General features: G+C 46.1%; 1 protein-coding gene across 1 annotated transcript in view; it reads right to left on the bottom strand.

Annotated features, from left to right (window-relative positions):
- The window catches only part of GRIP1 (glutamate receptor interacting protein 1), a 124781-nt gene that overhangs the window by 14397 nt on the left and 95055 nt on the right, over positions 1-15329 (bottom strand). The window contains exons 13-15 of the mRNA XM_081082295.1: positions 13297-13453; positions 11892-12003; positions 7148-7381 (exon numbers count right to left, since the gene is read on the bottom strand). Coding sequence (XP_080938421.1) covers positions 7148-7381; positions 11892-12003; positions 13297-13453 — 503 coding nt within the window. The remainder of the gene's footprint in view (positions 1-7147; positions 7382-11891; positions 12004-13296; positions 13454-15329) is intronic.

Raw genomic sequence — 15329 nt, 5'->3', positions numbered from 1 at the left:
CTGGCCCAGAATAAAAAAAAAAAAAGGAAAAAAGGAGCGTTTGGAAGTTCAGTCACCCCCAGTCTGAAAACAGCCCTCAGCCCCTCACCCAGACTGGCCAGGCACCCCAGTGGGGACCCCCATCCTGAAGGGTGTGTGACCAGCTGCAAACAGCCATCATCCCCTCACCCAGGCTGGCCAGGCACCCCAGTGGGGACCCCCACCCTGAAGGGTGTGTGACCAGCTGCAAACAGCCATCATCCCCTCATCCAGGCTGGCCAGGCACCCAGTGGGGACCCCCACCCTGATCCGGGACACCCTTCAGGGCAAACCAGCCAGCCCCCACCCATGCACCAGGCCTCTACCCTATATAGTAAAAGGGTAATATGCCTCCCGGCACTGGGATCAGCGTGACAGGGGGCAGCACCCAAACACCCTGATCGGCCCTGCTCTGTGTGTGACAGGGTAGAGCCATAACCTCCCCATCGGCCCTGCCCTGAGTGTGAGAGTGGCGGCGCCCCAATCCCCTGATTGGCCCTGCTCTGTGGGTGATAGAGGGCGGCACCCCAACCCCCTGATGGGCCCTACTCTGTGAGTGACAGGGGGGAGCTCCTCAACCCCCTGATGGGCCCTGCTCTGTGTGTGACAGGAGGGAGCTCCCCAACCCCCTGATGGGCCCTGCTCTGTGCATGACAGGGTACGGAGCCCCAACCCCCCTGATGGGCCCTGCTCTGTGTGTGACAGGGGGCAGTGCCCCAATCCCCTGATTGGCCCTGCTCTGTGCATGACAGGGAGTCATGCCGCAACCTCCGCATCGACCCTGCCTTGAGTGTGACAGGGGGTGGTGCCTCAACTCCCCAATCGGCCCTGCTCTGAGCCTGACTGACCAGGGGCTGCACCTAGGGATTGGGCCTGCCCTCTGCCACCCGGGAGCAGGCCTAAGCCAGTAGGTCGTTATCTCCCGAGGGGTCCCAGACTGCGAGAGGGCACAGGCCGGGCTGAGGGACCCCCCCTCCCTCCTGAGTGCACAAATTTTTGTGCACCGGGCCTCTAGTCATTATATAAAATGTACAACCTGAATTCCAACCCTCATTCTACAATCCATGGTCCCTCAACAACGTTCAGATACTTAGCTGCTTTAGTTTCACAGGGCGAGAACGCGCTGGTCACGCCGATGCGGTGATGGGTAACGAGACACCCCTCATTTGCCTTTGGGTCTCATTCGGGCCCACATCCCCGCCTCTGGGGTGGGGGGGGGGGAGGGCAGGAAGGGGCTCTGAGGCAGCTGGCTGGACCTCCTGTAAGTCTGGGATCCTGAGGAGACCTCATGTTCTGGGGTTCTGACAGTGCATGGCTTTGGCGAGATCTGAAGGATGGCAACTCCCCCAGGGAAAATGCTGTTTTTGAAGTCTCTTCTCCTGCTAATAAGCTGTCCCTCTGTGCTAAGTGAGCAAACCGAGGATCTGGGAAGTGAGGCGGCTGAGGACTGTCAGGCTGGGCCGAGCCTCGGCCTGCCTGGCGCTCCCTCATTCATCACTCCTCGCCTGAAGGGAGAAGCTGTCTAGCACAGAGGCAGGCAAAAGAAAAGGCTCAGACATCCAGTTCGTAGTTTTAGCTTCTTGTGAGACTATGCTACACTAGATTCGGAGAAGGCCTGGTGTGAGGGCACCTTTGATCTGGGCACCAACTCCTGATACTTGGTGAGGAAGAGGCCTGGGGCTGAATAAGCATGTGCTTCCATTTCACATTCCCGCCTGGGGCTGAGCCTGCTCCTCTGGGGGGGAGGGTGAGGAGGGCTGTGGAAGAAGCTGCCATGGAACACCAAGAAGGGTGTCCTTCCGAGGAGAACACGCTTGTACTCTCAGGAAGAACGGAGTCCCCTCTCCAAACACTCAAATGCGTGGGAACCGCAGAGCGCACTGGCGGGGCTGGGCAAGTCGATGGCAGCAAACGCAGCCACAAGAAACAAACCAGCCTCCCAGTGACGCAAATGCCACCCGAAGCCGCCAGTAACAGTAGATGTGGAAATAAATATCTCTGCAAAATGAAAAATGAAAATAGTTGCATACAAATAAGCCATGTAATTTCATGGAAAAACATGCACGACAGAGCACAGGAAATGTCAATACGATTTTAGAAAGTCCAAATGCTCTGAATGTGGGGAACTTTCTACTCGACTGAAATTTTTTTTTTGTCTTACACTGTGCAAAGAAGTGAAGCTGGACTTCATCTCAGAAATGGATTAAGTGGACACCAAAGGATATTCACACTCAGGCGGGAAAGAAGGGTTATCAATAAACTGTAGCGAAGATCCCAGGCGCCTTACTTGCAAAGAGGAAGAATCTGTGATAAGCTGCAGGACAAACCAGAATTCATTGCAAAGATAAAACTCAGAGTTCCAGGGCCAAAGATGCAACCTCATCTCTTTACCTCATCACCCAGGTGCTGCCTGGGACTTCACCGAAACAGAGGAATCACTGCTACACCCAAGGAATGATACTCCATCTTTGGGTGCAACAGAATCCAATGAAGGGGTTGCTAAAGGGGAGATTATTGGCCTGACCTCCCAGAAAATGCCGGCCAGCTAAGTCTGGGTGGGGACTAGGAGCCTGCATTTGAACAAGCACCCCATGTCATCACAGAAAAGGTCAGCAGAGTGTCACATGCCAAACTGTTATCTAGGGCTGCGGTCTGCAAGCTTTTGGTTGTGACCCATTAATAAGACTGAAAACCAGCTTCATGCGATCACATTTAAGAAGAAATAAGCAAGAAACAGAAGACGTCAGTGTACAAAATTTCGATTCATTCCCATATGAATGTGGTGTATGTGTGTACTGACGTGTGAGATAAAATGATTTCAGACTGTGTGCCTCAGCCAGGACAGTCTGACAGGCAGTGGTTGGTCTAAGGGGACATGAGTATCACTTCCCAGTGACCCCCAGCCTGCCTCCCCCCAACAAAGTACTAAACCATCAGTCCAGCTTCAACTTCCTCCCCATCCACATGGGAAGTGGGGCTTCAGTTCTGTTTGTTCTCGAGTGTCAGGAAGGATGGCTAGCGATTTGGGCTCATGAGAAAGATGGACAACCAGACAACTAACTTCAAGGAAGCCCTGCCAGGACCTGGTGGAGCCTGAGACACAGCAATGACGTGAAATGAACGAAGCTGCTTAGACTCTGACCTGAGTTCAGGATTTCTGAAGGTCTAAGGAAGAGAAGGAATGGCTAGGAAGACTCGGTGCAACATGGGCGCAAACAATGAGAGTCAGATGAAACCCAGAAACTGAAAGACAAGCCCACACTTTGTTCTGCTGTGTGAAGGCGTTAGTCGTCCGTCACCAGGAGATGGGCAGCTTCTCCTTTTGTCTTCCTCTCCAGGAATGGGGGTGGATACCTGCTCATTCGCGCCTAGCCTCCTGGTCAGCTTCTAGCGACAGTAAGCGACTGCAGGTGCCGGCCTGGACAGGAACGGCCCACACTGTTCTCATGGAGACAGCTCTCCAAGCGCCAGCGGCCACGAGAAAGATGGCCACCGGAAGAAAACACAAAGGTGTTCAGAATGGTGTGTTGCCCACGCCCCCAGCCTCTTGCTCGGCTCTTCCCAGCTCCTGGGGAATTCCTCCACCAGGTCCACTTAGAAAGCGCACCCCAGGGGCTCAGGGAACTGAAAACCAGCCCTCACCCCATGTGTCAGGCTGGGTACTCCATCTGGGGGAGTCTTCAACTTGAGGGAGGGGTGTGTTTCTAATTCCCTCGCCCAGTGGTCGGCAAACTCATTAGTCAGCAGGGCCAAATATCAACAGGACAACGATTGAAATTTCTTTTGAGAGCCAAATTTTTTAAACTTAAACTATATAGGTAGGTACAGTTATTAACTTAATTAGGGTACTCCTAAGCTGGCCTTTGCTAAAAACGTCCTCAATCTGATTGAGGTAAGTTCGCTGAGGTCGACCCCTTCCAACTCCCCCATCCACACTCGTCTTGTATACTTGTTTCGTCTATCTCCTTTCGTTCATCCTCTCTAGATGTCCAAACCATCTCAACATACCTTTCTCAAACCTCGACACTACATCTTCTTCCACTCCACAACGTTCCCTAAAATTAACTTAATAAACTTTACTTAAAGTTTTAAGTCAACTTCGCACTGTACGTGCGCGCCCGCACGTGGTATTTTGTGGAAGAGACACGCTCAAGGGGCCAAAGAGCTGCATGTGGCTTGCAAGCCGCGGTTTGCCGACCACGGCCCTAGCCCCTTCTCTACAGCATCACACAAGAGTAATTTTCACAAAGGCTTGGTGGTACCCAGTGAAGGATCACTCAGGTCTGTCAACACGCCACTGTGCATTTCCAAGGTGTCAGCTAATCGTCCAGAGTTCAAAAGGCACCTCCAGGCAGAGGTCTCCGCTCTGAGCGAAGTGACTTCTCATGACCATTTCTCCTCCCGACCACTTCAACCCTGAAGGTTTCACAGCCACCACGTGGCTGGCCTATCAGAGCAACTGAAGTCACTTAGAAAGGAAGAGAGGCCTGAGATGTGAGCAGAAACCACTCGGAGAATCCCGTGCAGTCGGCTGCAGGTTCCGCCACTTCACCAGGCCCTATTAGGGTCACAGGATGGCCAGCCACCGTCTATTTTCCAGAGTCTTATTCAGTTTGAGGTCAATTCAGAAGGAAGGGAAGCTATGAGGGGAATGCACTGAAGTGAAGCGCATTGGTTAGGTAAAGCTGGCCCACCCGTGTCTGTGATGGCGAGGCCTCCTGATCCACACACCGGCACAGCTTCAGCCAGTCCATCCCCAGCCACTCACTGTGCTGCGTCAGTGGAGGATGCCTTCGAAAAACTTTTCACAGGATCTATTTTCAGCACAGCCATTTTGACCTCAACTGTAACAATTTGCACATCCAATTCACCATCACTATCTGTGCTAAATGCAGCCAGTGCAGGAGGGGGAGGGAGACGGGCCTTTTGTATTGCTGGGCTATCGATACTTTTCCCTGGAGGAGACTGCTTTACTCCAGAAGAAAAGTGACTCTATTTTGTACTTGCGATTCCCCTGTCCTATAGATGGGGCTAGTAAATATCTGCTAGGAGGGCTATTGTGAGGGGTATACACCGGTGACATGCAGCACACAGTAAGCGCTCTGTACCTGTTGGTGTCCTTTCCCTGGGTGCTGAGGGCGGGTGGGTCAGAGCGTGCTCTCCTCTGCCTGGGCATGGAGAGTTAGAGAAGAAGGCAAAAGGGGAGGGGCCGGGAGGGGCCATCCCTTTTCTTGATGCAGCAAAATTAGCACTGACTATGCAGCTTCTGCAATTGAAGACCCATGTGAGCCTTCAGACTCCTAATGGCGCTGTCGTTAGTGTGTTAGGACGTGTGAGAGGGGGTGAAGGCCGGTGATCACCAGACAGACACATCCTTTCAGGGTAACTGGATAAACAACCTAATTTGTGGTAGTGACACCTGGGTCACTACCCTAAAACGTCAGAAACTCCTCCGCTTTTCTGTAAAGTTCTATAGTTCCTCATAAGGCACAGGCTCCAATTCAAGGCTCTGGTGATATGTTGGAATATTCTCATTCTCTCAGCACATCATAGTCTTGACATCCTTTACACATGCTTTTTTCTGTACTTGGAATGCCTTCCCACTCTTCACCTTTCCACTCCCCACTTTCCTCCAGAGGCAACATCTGCTCCTTTTCTATTCCTCTGTAGTGGGAAGGGTCCACCCTCTGTCCTCCAAGACAACCTAGTCTTGCTTCTGTCATTGTACCTATCCCACCATCTTCCCACTGTCTCCCAGAATGTCTCCCCATTAGACTACTGGGGATTCACAACAGATTCTTTAAGTGAATGAATGCATCCAGCAATGGAATACCAAGTTCAGAACTCAACTTTTCACAAAGTCCTTTCTTTTACCCTATGCTCTGTTGGCTGTAAAAGAAATAGCTACTTTTAATAGGTGGTTAGGGAAACTGAAGTCTTTAGAGCAGCGGTTCTCAACCTGTGGGTCGCGACCCCTTTGGGGGGGGTCGAATGACCCTTTCACAGGGGTCGCCTAAGACCATTGGAAAACACATATATAATTACATATTGTTTTTGTGATTAATCACTATGCTTTAATTATGTTCAATTTGTAACAATGAAAATACATCCTGTATATCAGATATTTACATTACAATTCATAACAGTAGCAAAATTACAGTTATGAAGTAGCAATGAAAATAATTTTATGGTTGGGGGTCACCACAACATGAGGAACTGTATTAAAGGGCGTGGCATTAGGAAGGTTGAGAACCACTGCTTTAGAGGAAAAAAGGAGTGGCTGGACTGTCACCTCCTTTTAATCTGACATTTATTTGCTTTTCTGGGCAAGATAAATAATCTCTAGTTACTAGATTATTGACTACAGAGAGGGTCTTGGCTTTCAAGAAAAATGGAGTGAGATTGTAAGTATCCTTATGCATTAACAAAAACAAAGCATTAGTTCTACAAAAGAAAACCAGAGACACCTCTCTACCACAGCTGTACTTGATAGTGGATCCACAAACACTGCCACTCACATATGCCTTATTTAAACTCTGCCGGCCGCTCAAGTTCAGCTCCGTGTGCCATTGTGGGTTTTCTTCCATGAAGTAAAGCGAGGCAACTATCGTAGCAGACATGGAACATTGCCAGGCTTACCCTTTCCAAACCCAAGACGTCTGTCTAAATCATCTTGAAGAGAACTTCATGTCCCTCAAGTAATGTAGCCAGCTACTGATAAGTCCAAAATTAAGGATTAAGCCTTCCCACATTATACCTCAAGCCCCTTTCAGTCAAGCTAGGAGCCTATACATTTAGGAAAATCCTTCCTGCCCTTCCCCGTGAATTTGGAATAATAGACCAATCATCAAAGCTTCATGTGACACTGGAACCTTGAACTTTCCTAAGAAGATTTTTGGCCACAAACACATTTCTTTATTAATTCATTGCTTGAAAGCTAATTATCTCTGTTTTACAAAATAATGTCTCAGTGTTGAGAGAACAAGCAAAGTCTCTGCCGGTCTACCTTTAAGCCCTGGCTTCCTTCCTTGGCTGAGGCCGAAGTGCAAGGTCATTATCGTGCTTGCATCAGGCTATGCACAATGGCTACTACCTGTGACCCTAAGGGAAGAGAAGAAAGCTTCCTGACCTTGTGCAGCTCCACCGGAGTTGGCGACATGATCTCCTTTATTTCTTGTTTCATTTTCCTCAGGGGGACGGACCTCCTGCCCACCTCGGAGGGCAGAGTGTTGCTCCGAGTTGTTTGGCTATAGTGTGGCCGCGAGCTGCTCCGTTCCTGGAAGCTGGCCTGTCGCCCCAGCTGACTGCGAGGTGTTGGGGCCTCATGATTCAAACTCATTGTGCTCCCCGACATGATTGTTGCCTGTGGCATTGACAATTTTCAGAAACAATTAAGCCACAGACGAAGGAAAGGGTTTGGTTGCTCAACATTAAGCACATTTCTGCCTCTGCCCAGTCAAAATTCAGTGTCTTCAGGGCATAACCAAAGACTGAAGGATGGATATAGTCACCCAAGTATGAAAATCTGAAAAAAAATGCTTTGTAAGTGCCATTTGTAATGCGCATCTCAAATCCAATTTAAGTACTTAAGCTGCTGGGCTTATTTAATCAGATACCACCCCTGGCAGTTCTGAGGCAAATTGAAAAGCTCTAACATTTGCTTACTGTAAACTACATTTTAAGCATTAACTTTCCACTGAGTGGGCTCTAACGATGGGATTCACGAGGCAACCTCCAATGTGTCTTACAGAAATGAGCTAAGAGCTTCTCATTGGAGACCAGGCTGCCTCTACTTGCAATGCAGCCTCTAGTCCCACCTGGAAAAAAACAATGGGCTAAAATGGAGCTATTGGCACAAGGACAAGAGCTCCTACCCGAAGCCCCTTGTCTATTGTCTTTCCTTGGGCCACTGGGCCTGGCCCAGAAGCTTGTAGACCAGCTATGTCTCCACATTATTTGTTTCTTAGAAATGGCCTTTGGGTAAGACCCTGAGAGAGGTTAAAGAATAATAATTTATTATGCTACTTGGATTCAGCCCTTGTGCAAAAGCTGTGGCACCTGGATTGTATTTTACCAGTGAATCGGGATGTTACCAGTTTCAATTCCAAATACATTCTCTACGGAAAACACCAGGAATAGCAAGCCTAGAAGATTAGTTCCCCAAAATGACTGAGTCACAGAGGGGAACAAAAAGAGCACTTGAAACCAGCATCGTGTTGGAGATACCCCTTTCTCGAATTTGGAGGATGCTGAAATTCTGAAAATATGCCCGTGTGCCTCCAAACAATGGCTCTATGAAGGTAAAGTCAAATTGGCGAATCTGCCGGAAATCCTGGGAACAGAAAACAGGTTCCCTATGCCGTGTCACTGGCTGCAACTCCACGGAGAGGTTTATAATAACGCTGATGCTAAAAGTAACAGAAGTGTAATCTGTTGAGTCCTTTGAATGTATTCACCCATTGAAGCCTCACAACAACTTTATGAAATACGCACTGTCATTCCTCCCAATTTTACAAATGAGGAAACAGGCACAAAGAGGGCGACTTACCCAAGGCAAAATGGGTAGTAAGCGAGCCAAGGGCAGTGCCTAAAATCATAGACCAGGAGGAAGCGCTGCACAGTGGGTAGAGCTTTCATTTTTAGCTAAGGTTTTATAATTCCAAATTCGCCTGGTGTCCAACTATAAATATACCTCCAACAACATTTTTTAGTGGCAAATTTTAGTGCTCTTGTGCACATATTTACATCTCTGTTGAAAGAGAAGAAATAAAAATATCCTAACTAGATCAGTTTTTAAATGATAATTTTGGAAAAGTGAATGTGAAAAAACCTTCCTGGTCACTGAGCATTAATGTATGCTAAATACTACTTATATATATGTGTGTGTATCTAGAATATCATTTAGTTATTATATCTTCACATTTCAGTTAAGGCAAGGGATGCCTTGGGTAAGTTAAGCAACTTGCCCACGAGTCTTGGATTGCAACCTTAGCAATCTAACTCCAGAGTTTATTCTTGACTACCAGGGTGTGTAGCTTCTTGGCCAAATATTACGTTGAAACATATAAAACTGACCTTTTTAGTCGATTAAACCCTAATATTTAAACCAGTATGAATTATTTATATTTTGGTTTATTTCAGATATATTCCTTCCAAAATAAAACTTTTCAGCGACCAGCTTTATGGGTATCCTGGGACATCCTTTTATTTTATGGCACTTAACTCACACGTATCATTTTTTGTTTTGTTTAATCTACTGTAACAGACAGCACCCAAGGATTGCTCTCTGGCTGTGGGGACCATCTACCTATTATTGTATTTGCCTATTTAGGCTAGTTATTTGCTTTTATTAACATCTAATTTTTACATTCATTTTTTCGTGGGGCCAGCAGAAAACATGTTGGAAATAACATACTTAATCACTGCAACTGGGAGACAAGTTTGCCTTAGTCATGCAGAAGTTACAAACCGGTCTAGAAAGGGTTCTGATGGGAGCAAGGACATATTCTCAAAAGGTCTTTAGTTCACGTTGATGACTTGATTGCTTTGTTTAAAATGAACTTCAATGGAATCAGTGACATCTCTGAAGCAATATAACAATTAAAACACAAATACATGAACTACAATAAAATGTTAAAAAATATCTTAAATTTTCTAGGATTTGTTTGGGCTCCAAGAGTTATTTATTGGCTTTTTTTTATTTTGCATAACTCATAATTTATAATTTCCTCTTTTCTACATTATCAGTGAGATAATTGGTATGTACAAACAACTTAGAAGAGATATATTCAAGAGTTCTCTATCTGACGTTTAAACCTTCTTTCTGTATTAGACAAAAAGTAAAAGCAGTGTTCATTAATCAAACAAATGGCAAAAATAATTCATTTCTATTGGACATTTAGTAAGTGCCATGTAAGTATTAGCTCATTACAAACCCCATATTTTAAAGAAAGAGATATATCTGATAAGACATATTAAGTAACTTGTCCAAAGTCTTAGTTAGAATTTTTCTCTTTTGTTAAAACTACACATTTTTCAGTGCTTAAGTTGAACCTAAATTATTGCTAACAATGGGGAAAATGACTAGTATGATTTTCCTTTTCATTTCAAGTGTAGTCATTTCAACTTAGTTAATCTACATTTGTTACAGTTCTAGTGCATTTTGACTTTTATAGTGGATATAAATTTCATATGTATGAACCTAGCTCAAATAATATATTTTTTTGCATAGTTAGGGTTTGCAATCAAGGGATCAGAGTTCATTTAAACTAATAAATGAATGTGTTTTTGTGATAAAAGTGTAAATAAGACTGTAATTTACGGTTTGCTAATCATTCTTTCTAGGTGAGGACTTTAATTTCTCAGTCCATTTCCCTTCTGGATTGCTAATTTCAGAAGCCACACCTGCCTGAAGCTACATTAGAAGCTTGGCAGGCGGTTGCAGTATAATCTTTATGCTGATGGGTGCTGTTTTCACTGGATAACTCAATTTTGGGGTGACAAACACATATTGTGTTTTATATCATTTGCATTTTACCTGATATAACAGAATATTAGAAGGATAGTTGCTTCTACAAAAAAGGATCAACATGCAAAAGGCACGTGAGCCAAACACATGCTTTCAAAAGCAGGAGTATGTTCAGGAATTGTGAACTGAGCTCATCCTTCAGTTTGGGCCCCTTTAGGAAGTGGTAAAAGTTTAAATAAGCCAGACAATGCTTAAGCATTCTACACTTTTGGAAAGTTGCATGAAAAGGAATTAATTGCTACAATTTTAATGTATTCAAGTTTTATAGGATTATCCATCTCCAGGTCCTTTAACCATGCTCGGAAGCTGAAATTCATGCCAGGTAATACTATGATGTTTACAAATTTAAATTAATATTTTTGTTTATAATTCTCTTTGCAGATTCACACAAAATATCCACACATGCAACTGAGAAGCAAAATAATATAAAGATGAGTCATCATTTTAAAATTGCAAGAGTTCCACCCAGTTTTGCCATTCACATTCCTTATGGTGACTTGGGGACTTCGTATGACATCAAAATAAAAATGAAACTTTTGCCACTTTATTTTTTACAGCTTAGAAAATTTAAAAGAACATAAAAGGAAATAGTCCAGGACTTCCCAGACCAAAGTGTGAGTACGTCAGCAAATTCATGGCTTTGATTAAAGAACTCGGCAGGAGTTCAGCTACGACACTCCATCTCACCAGGACTCCTCAGGTTCACACTAAATTAATATGGGATCAGAATTTGCAATGAGCAGCAAAGCACTGTGTAACAGTCTGGCTGCTTAACCCACAGACCGGCCTTTTGCACCAGCTGCATCGCCATCTATTTTAAAGGACAAAACAAAAGAAAATAAAATTTCCTCTTATGTTCCGCTTCACGATCAAATTAATTTCTGTACCAGGTACAAATGAAAACATGCCAAAGAAACCTTTCTTAAGCGGCTAAGGGAATGAGATGCGCCACTGCTGGGAGACGGAGCTGCCTCCTTAGCGATTCGGTGGCAAACAGGTACAGTCAGGGTTAGCAGGGAGCGATGGCGGAAGCCACAAGTCAGTCAGCTCAGGTGGGGGTGGGGTGGGAATGGGGCAATCAATATACTTTTCACGGCATTGTATCAAATCAAATTGCTGTCCGGAAGGCAAGGGGGGCAGGGGAGGCAGCTTCACAAGCAAAAATATAAACATAAAAGGGTAGCTACCAAGAGAGTCATGTTTCTCACAGACACACGCCTGTCGGCTTTCTCCTGTGGAAAGGGGTTAAAGCTTTTAAATGAACTGGTGTGATAAATGCCAACTCAGAAGGACCAAAAATCATGAATGTAGAAACAATCAAAGTAAGGAGCAGGACCCAGGCTACCTCAAGCTCTCTCAGGATCCCCGACTGCCCGCAGGTCTCCAAATCCTCCAGCGCCTGGGACCAGAAGTTTTCCTCCTGCTCCGCCTCAGCGCCGTCTGGAGCCCCTGTGAAGCTGTCACCAAAAACAGTCTTGGTTACGGCGGGCGATGCTGCTAGATTTGTTTTCGTCCTGTATCCAGGCTCTCACCCCTTCATCTCACACACCCGAAAAACCCCAGGTTCATTTTGGGTTTGGCTTTCTTCCAACTGCGGCCTCCAAACAGTGCTGGCGGGGAGGGCACCTTAGGAAAGGCTAGAATGAAAGGAGGCCCGTGGTCTTACTCACTGAATTCAGAGCGCTCCGGCCACTGCCGAATGAGCTGCATTAACTGGGCGTTTGTGTGGGAATATCTTTCAGCTACTATAGCTGCAGGGGAGGAGAAGTCAAAGTTTTCTCTGAGAGAGAAAATGTTTTCCCCACCCTACGGTCAACACAGTGTAGATCAGTGATTTCCAACCAGTCGGCTGCAAGAATTCTTAACACTATTTAGTCAGGGTCACTGAACTCTTTTCCCTTAGATCAGCGGTTCTCAACCTGTGGGTCGCGACCCCTTTGGGGGTCGAACGACCCTTTCACAGGGGTCGCCTAAGACCATCAGAAAACACATATATAATTACATATTGTTTTTGTGGTTAATCATTATGCTTTAATTATGTTCAATTTGTAACAATGAAATTGGGGGTCACCACAACATGAGGAACTGTATTAAAGGGTCGCGGCATTAGGAAGGTTGAGAACCACTGCCTTAGATTGTCAAATACAAAATGACAACAGCCAACACCACAATAGCCGCCCAGTGTGAATAAATCAAAATGACACCTATTTTTTTTTTTTGGTCAGATTGGCAAAAAATATATTTTTTGGTGTACCAAAGAATTTTAGTAATTAGTTTATGTGTGCCATAGATGCAAAGGGTTGAAAATCACTGGTAGAGATCAAGTGCTATCATTTTTTATAAATTTTCTGAAAGTATTTTGGTCAGGAACACAATGCTACAATATATCTTAGCAAAAACTAGGGGACCCTAGGTGTATCTTTTTAAAAAATAGAAGTTGATGTGAAACTACCTTTTAAATGAAAGGAGTGGGAACTAGTCAGAGTGAGGCCACGGTCGTTAGAAGTAGATTTTCCCCACGTGCTGTTGTTTTCTTTAGGGGACACAGCGCTTGCCCTGCTGTGTGGTGGTGCCCAGGCTCCCACTGGGCAGGCACAAGTGTTAGAATCCTGCCACCAGGCCAGCATGGCCGATTCCAGCAGCTTCAGGAAGCCAATGCTGGAAACATGTGCCAATGGACGTAGAGAGGTTCAGCTCTGGCCCCCCAAACACAAAGCAGTCGGGACAGGGCCACGGTAGGTGAGCCTTACCCGCTGACCGTGGAGCGGTCCCAGTCTTCGTTACTCAGCCCCACATCCGGGTAAGTCTGGCTCCGAGGCTTAGTGACTGGGGACAAGCTCCCTCTCTGCTTCGAGCTCCTCCAGTCGTAGGTGTTGAAGTTGTATCCCGAGGCCTGAAAGCCGGGCCCTGAAACCAAAGACAAGGCATTCTCTTCTGCCCCTGAGGCCCTCCAGTGAGGTCTGCTTACCAACTTGGCTTTTTCTGTGGTTTCCATCCGTTTGTTCAAGGCGGTTGACTCTGACGGAATTTGGGGTCATAGAGGCCATGAAGATAACACTAAAGTCTTACATTTAAAACGCATCCACACACATTATCCCAATTGATTAACAACATCCGTGAGGTAGGACCTTTAGACCCAAGCAGGAGGGGCCGCTGCGCTGGGCTTGTGCTTTGTGTAGCTCCTGCCCTACTCTATCTGGGCAAGAAATCTATTGGGCCAGGGGATATGCCCAGCAGACTTATATCCAAGCCCTTTTAGAGCAAGCTCCAGAAAGTCAGAACCCTGAATTTCCTGCCCAGGCAACCTCCAAGCTATGTGAGGGCTTCTTATCCAAGTGTGACCTGAGAGTGGAATGTGCTACAAGATGTAGGTTCCAGACCCAAGGAGTGGCCAAAGGAGCTGCTAGTTGCAGATGTGTGGACAGAGCTTGGATATATGGGCTGTGGGCACAAATGTTAGGGACAGGCCTGAGGATGACTTTAGTCCAATGAGAAATGTCATTGTTAGCAAGCAGAGGGATCGAATAACAACAGCAACAACCATAACAACAGCGAGCACAAAGTGGGTACTCATTCTGCGCCCAGAACTTCATTACGGGCTTTCTTTGTATATACAGCCTTTATGTATTCTTCTGAACCTCTTTGAAAGTAGGTACTATCACTATTTGCATTTTACAGATGAGGATACTAAAGACTCAGAACAGTGGTTCAAGTACCTAGGACTATTTGCATAATTTCTTGGGGGTTCCAGTCACACGTTTGGGAGAATCAGCTTTCAGATCATCAAGTTGCATGTCCCCAAAACCGACGTGGCTGAGGAAGCACCAGGAGTCTGAGGTCTCCCAGCTCTCCGCGCCTCTCCCCCCTCTCTCACAGTTGTTTTCTGCCTCTTTACAGAGGAATGACATTTATCATCCACCTCAAGCCTTTGAAGGAGCTTGGGCCTGGGATAGAAATAATCTAGAGGTAACTGGGAAAGGCTTGCTCCTGCACCCTGCTGGTGTGGCTCAGTGGTTGAGCATGGACCTATGAACCAGGAGGTCACGGTTCCATTCCCAGACAGGGCGCATGTCTGGGTTGCAGACTTGATCCCCCTTGGGGGGCGTGCAGGAGGCAGCCAATCACAATCAGTGATTCTCTCTCATCATTGATGTTTCTCTCCTTCCCTCTCCCTTCCTCTCTGAAATCAATTAAAAACATTTAAAAAAGAGAAAGGCTTGTTCCTGAGGGAAGGTATCTGAGGAGCAGAGCTTATGTCAATCAGGTATAGACTCAGCCCAGGGTTTGACCTCTCCCATCCACCGGCCTCTCTGCATCTCAGAGTCAGAGTCAGAAGTGCGGGCACTTTAGTGTGTTTATTTGAATTGCAAATGAAGATTGACTTCCTCTCTGATGGTGAGTTAAGTCTGATTAGCTTGATGGGTGAGACAGTGAGGGATGTTTTTGGCAATTAGCTTATATAATGAACACTGTCTATGAATCTTGAGCTAAATTTTTGGCTCTGTACTTTGACATGTATTATAACATATTTACAGTAAATGGGAAATTCTAGTCTTTGCAAGTATTTAAATTTGGGGAGGAAAACCTTTAGATGACAATTGTAAATGTGTGATGGGGTCTGCAGCTTTTCAAAATTCCTCTTGGGGTTCAGTGGGAGAGCAGGGGCTCGTTGCAGGCCTGACTCTATAGCTTGTGCTGTAGCCACTACTGCTCCATCCACCCTTCAGGTTGTGACCTATTGTGTGTGTGTTTACATGTGTGTCCTGGATTGCAATAAAACATG

The sequence above is a fragment of the Myotis nattereri genome, assembly GCF_964212035.1.
Source record: "Myotis nattereri genome assembly, chromosome: 2".
NCBI classification, from domain to species: domain Eukaryota; kingdom Metazoa; phylum Chordata; class Mammalia; order Chiroptera; family Vespertilionidae; genus Myotis; species Myotis nattereri.
The sequence above is the reverse complement of the archived record's forward strand: the minus strand, read 5'-3'. Positions and strand labels throughout refer to the sequence as shown.